We start from the raw sequence: 4,613 nt of genomic DNA, 5'->3' as shown, positions 1-4,613 counted from the left end.
AAAATAATAATTGCAGGAACTCCAGTTGAATTGAAATTCAATGGTTCATCACCTGTTGCTAAATACTTTGTAAATAGATGAATGGTATAACTCACATTTGTTTTCAGAAGAAATATAAATCTCTAAGAGATCCATAGGAACAGAATGGTAGAATACAACTACTTAAAAATTCATGACATATATCTTAAACAATCGTGAGCTAAAGGAAAGAGCTGAAAGCTGAAACGAGACAACACTTTTATTGAATCTTCTACTGAACAACCTCCATAGTCCTGATTATCTTGAAATTTAAACTGAATCCTATGTGCCGTGTTCTTTAAAAACATTTTCTCTGAACAACAGACTTCCCAAATTCCTTGAATTCGGCAGAGGTGACCCATCTCTGCTTGAAAGTGCTCACACATGTCAGGACGGATGCACCAATCCATGAAGAAAAACATCTGTCAGGAGAAGCTGTTATCTTTAGGGGGGTTCCCATGGGAACTAGTGGTTCCAGATCCTTCATGAGCCTTTCCTCTAAACCAGGGAAGAGAGTGTTGCCTCCAGAAAATACGATCTCTTCAAAGAGTTGCTTCTGGATGTCAGGGTCACACTTCTCGATGCTGTTACACACCATTTTAGGAAGTCCTGGGTCATGTGTTCCTAGCCTCCCTGGGGCAAAAAGAACCTCTGGAACCCTGCGCAGATGGTCCCCGATGTGGATGACATTACCATCTGGCAATTTGTAGTGTCTGTAGAATTCATGCTGCCTGTTTTGATATTCTTGGTTAGGCTCCAAGCTGACAAAGCATAGTTTTTCTTTCAAGTCATCCACCACCGCTTTGTTGAGAATACACGGGAAGATATATCCTCGAGCTAGGAGGAGCCTTATGAGGTGTTCAGTTATATCCCTCCCTGCCACATAGAGATTGGAAATGGAATGAGGCAGGGAGTAGCCCTCATAAATGGGGACAGTAGAAGTGACACCATCCCCACTGTCCAACACCAAGCCTGTAACCAGGCCAGTAGCACAGAGTGCTCCTACAGCATGATTAAGCAGGTACAATGCAGGAACCCCAAATTTTTCAAACATAATTTCTGCAGTTTTCTCCCGAATATTTCCTGGGTTCAATGAATGCTCTGTGATCAGCACTGGCTGTTCTGTTGGTCTGACTTTTAGTTCTGAAGCAAAAAGATTGTACCAGAGTTTCTCCATGTCATCCCATCTGGTTATGAGCCCACGCTCAATGGGGTAGTGCAAATACAAGCTATCATACCTGTTCTGGGCTTCTTTACCTACAATGTACCTTTTACGATTTGCTCTTGCTGAAGGTATGCTGAATTTCGGGTGACCCACCACCGAGTTGATGACATGACGGGGTCCAATCTCTCCCGAAAGGCCTACTTTACATAGTCCCGATCCATTGTCAAAAATTACAGCTGGAACATCCAAAAGATGTGAGTTAAACATGTCTGCTGCCGATGCTCTATACTTCAGCAAAATTCACCAAGAATATTAAGGATGCTTTCTGGCTAATAGATGTTTCTGGTAGTTCAAAAGCCCCAAGATTTCCAAAGTTTTAAACTTGTTGCCCAGGTGAAAGTGGGAGGCTGACCTTATCTACCAGAATACTTTCGTCCTTACCCCATGGATGTTGTCTCCTTTCTGGCAGTTCAGTGCCTGCTGGAGGGACATTTTTCAGGGCATTTTCCAGTTACATAACAATGTAGCTATGACAACGGTTGTCTGCTGTTAGGCTCAGTGTAGGGAGGGGTTTTTGAGCCTCCTGTACTCCTTATATGGAGAGACATGAAGCTAGGGGAGTACACTAAGGTGATCAAAGCTTTAAGTAGCTGAAATCCCAAAGTAGAGACCTAATTTACAATAAACATAGAAGCCTACTAATGTCCATTAAGTAATGTACAAAAAAATTGTGTGCTTTACTAGTACACTTATTGGTTGCTTATATATGCACATATTATACATAATAAATGAGAGATAAAACCAGAGAATATGTCATTATTTCTACTCATTTCTTTATTGCCATTATCAAGGTTTAAACTCTGGGCCTCGAACTTGCTCAACTTTGCTTGCTAGTCAAGTGTTCTCAAATGTGAGTCATAGCTATAACTCTGATTATTTTGATTATTATCTGATTATTTTATTTCCTGATTATTTTGAAGATTGAGTCTTACAAACTTTTCTGCCCAAGCAGGCATGAAAGTGTGATCCTCCACATCTCAGACTCATGAGTAGCTAGGATTGGAAATGTAGGCCACCAGTTCCTAACCAGGAATCACTTCACTCAGTATTTGGAAAGAAAAGTTTTTGTGACCACCCACACTAAAAACTGAATTACAACATATAAAAAGTTAGAACATATCACCAGAATTGTAGATGCATAACAATTTTCAAGTGATGTGATTTATGGGCACAACTTCATTAATTCTCATCCTGATGACACAATAAGGATAATAAATTCAATGTGTTTATCTCTGCTTTTATAGGGAAAACCATCCCAATGACAAAATTCCTGGAAACTTGTATTTTATATGCACTCATTTCATTAGTAGGGGAGTATTATTCTTATTACTTCAGCAGTTTTGACAACCAAAACTTACACCAGAAAAAAGTTTTCTAGACACACAATAGAGGAGCAAAGTCCAGTGAAAAATCAATAGACTTCTAGGACTCTAGGATAGAGTTTGAAGTTGACAGAGCACAGAGCCTCAAAAGTTCATAAAGTCAGGACTGAACTGAAGAAGCTAAACCATTTTGAGGTCTGAAATAATGTGCAAAGGTTGGATGCCTACTGACCTGGACACATGTGTTAGGAAAGTTTAAATGATGGGAAAATCATTGTAAAGCTCTGGCAAGGTAACCTTTGATTTCATATTAGTACATTTAAAATCCAAACAATGCAATCACTTTCCCATATTGTGGGTCCTTGTTGGTATTTGTTTAGTACTTATATGCACCACAGAACAATATTTTTTTAAAAAGATAGAGATTTGACTTTCTCATTCATTGTAGCCATATAGTTATATTATTTTAGTAGTTGAAGGAAGAATGTATTTCATAACTCATATCTTCAGCTTTTTATTACACATTCACTGTTGGGTGATTTTGAGATGCAAAAACAAATATTAAAAAGTTTCTTTAATCTCATGTAAGAATATAATGAGGTATAATTATATATGAAGCTTTTACATTCACAATATGTTAGACAATCCATAGAAACAACAACAGAAATCAACAATGTATAAAATAATTACAGGTAAGAAAATAGGTTTCAGGGGTAGTCATGTCATGGAGAGACTTTAAAATGTTATAATTTCTTATCGATTGTTATATTGGTAAATGTCATTCTGTCTGGGGCAAACTGTAGGGAATCAAATGAGAGCAAGGTAAGTATAGAGTATAATGGATGAATATCTTTAAAGTACTTTATATATGTGTTGAAAATGTCATAACGAAACCATCATTTTATACAATAAAAATATTCTGTGAAAAAGTATAACCACAAGTTATTTTATCTCACTATATATTAATATTTACCTAGAATTCAGTATTATTTTCCTTGAATTTTAATGACTCAATATTTCATACAACTTCAAGCCATATGCAGCCCTTGGAATCTAAAAACAGGATAAGAAATTTAAAAATAGTTCACTAAAAATTCTCCTTGGAGCCTGGTGCTGGTGACTCACGTCTCAATATCAGCTACTCAGGAGGTTGAGATCTGAGGATCAGGGTTCAAAGCGAGCCATACTCCTCAGAAAAAGAAATGGATCTGTGGCTCAAGTGTAGAGTGTTAGACTTGAGCACAAAGAGGCTCAGGAACAGTGCCCCAGAACCAGTTTAAGAAAATTCTCCTTGGATGGAAGCCAGTATTTCAGTCTCAGTTTTGATTATTAACTGTTATCATAATGACATCTTATGATAGATATTTAATCATGTAAATGTAGTAGAATTTTACACAACCAAAAATTAAGATACAAAATTATAATAAATTAACATAAAATATTTTTATAATAAGCAAAATTTTTCTATACAAATATAGCAAATTCATTGTTCTTATTTCCTAGGTAAATCTGTAGGGTTATCTAATATGAAGTTACTACTGTTTCCTTTTATATATGGAAATGTTTCCTAACACACAGTTTTAAGGAAAGAGTATAATAAGGATATTGAAAAATAGATTCTATCACTATTATTTATATGCTTCACACTAAATTTTCCCATTAAGCTATTTCCTTTTATTATTTTAAAATTTTGCTTATTATATACTAAATTTAAAATTGGAGCAAGAGATCATGATTGTTGTTTGGGGACTTTGAAGTGTTGTTTATAAATTTTGATAAACAAAATTAATTATATATATTTGTACTAGAATATTATATTTCAATTACATCATTATCATATGTGACTTAGTTTGATGTTTAGATTGTGTTTCTTATATCACTGTTTGCTTAACTTACGGCACATGGATTAACAGAAATAACAAGACAGCATTGTCTCCTCAAATTAAAATTAATATAATCAATTTTATTCCATTTGTATTTAATGTTGTAGAGACATTTTGAAAGTTATCTATTTTCTTTTGCTAAAAATTTGTATGACTAATATTTGT

General features: G+C 35.3%; 1 protein-coding gene across 1 annotated transcript; it reads right to left on the bottom strand.

Moving 5' to 3' along the window:
* Positions 1 to 316: 316 nt before the first annotated feature.
* LOC105986988 (actin-related protein T1-like) lies at positions 317 to 1,450 on the bottom strand. The gene has a single exon (XM_013018121.1). It carries the CDS (start codon positions 1,448 to 1,450, stop codon positions 317 to 319), a length of 1,134 nt encoding a protein of 377 aa, XP_012873575.1.
* Positions 1,451 to 4,613: the final 3,163 nt, after the last annotated feature.

This window comes from Dipodomys ordii, unplaced genomic scaffold (assembly GCF_000151885.1).
Source record: "Dipodomys ordii isolate 6190 unplaced genomic scaffold, Dord_2.0 Scaffold38, whole genome shotgun sequence".
NCBI lineage: Eukaryota > Metazoa > Chordata > Mammalia > Rodentia > Heteromyidae > Dipodomys > Dipodomys ordii.
The sequence above is the reverse complement of the archived record's forward strand: the minus strand, read 5'-3'. Positions and strand labels throughout refer to the sequence as shown.

Excerpts from the sequence above, each read along its gene's own strand:
- LOC105986988 (XM_013018121.1), bottom strand. The coding sequence starts at position 1,450 with ATGTTTAACTCACATCTTTTGGATGTTCCAGCTGTAATTTTTGACAAT.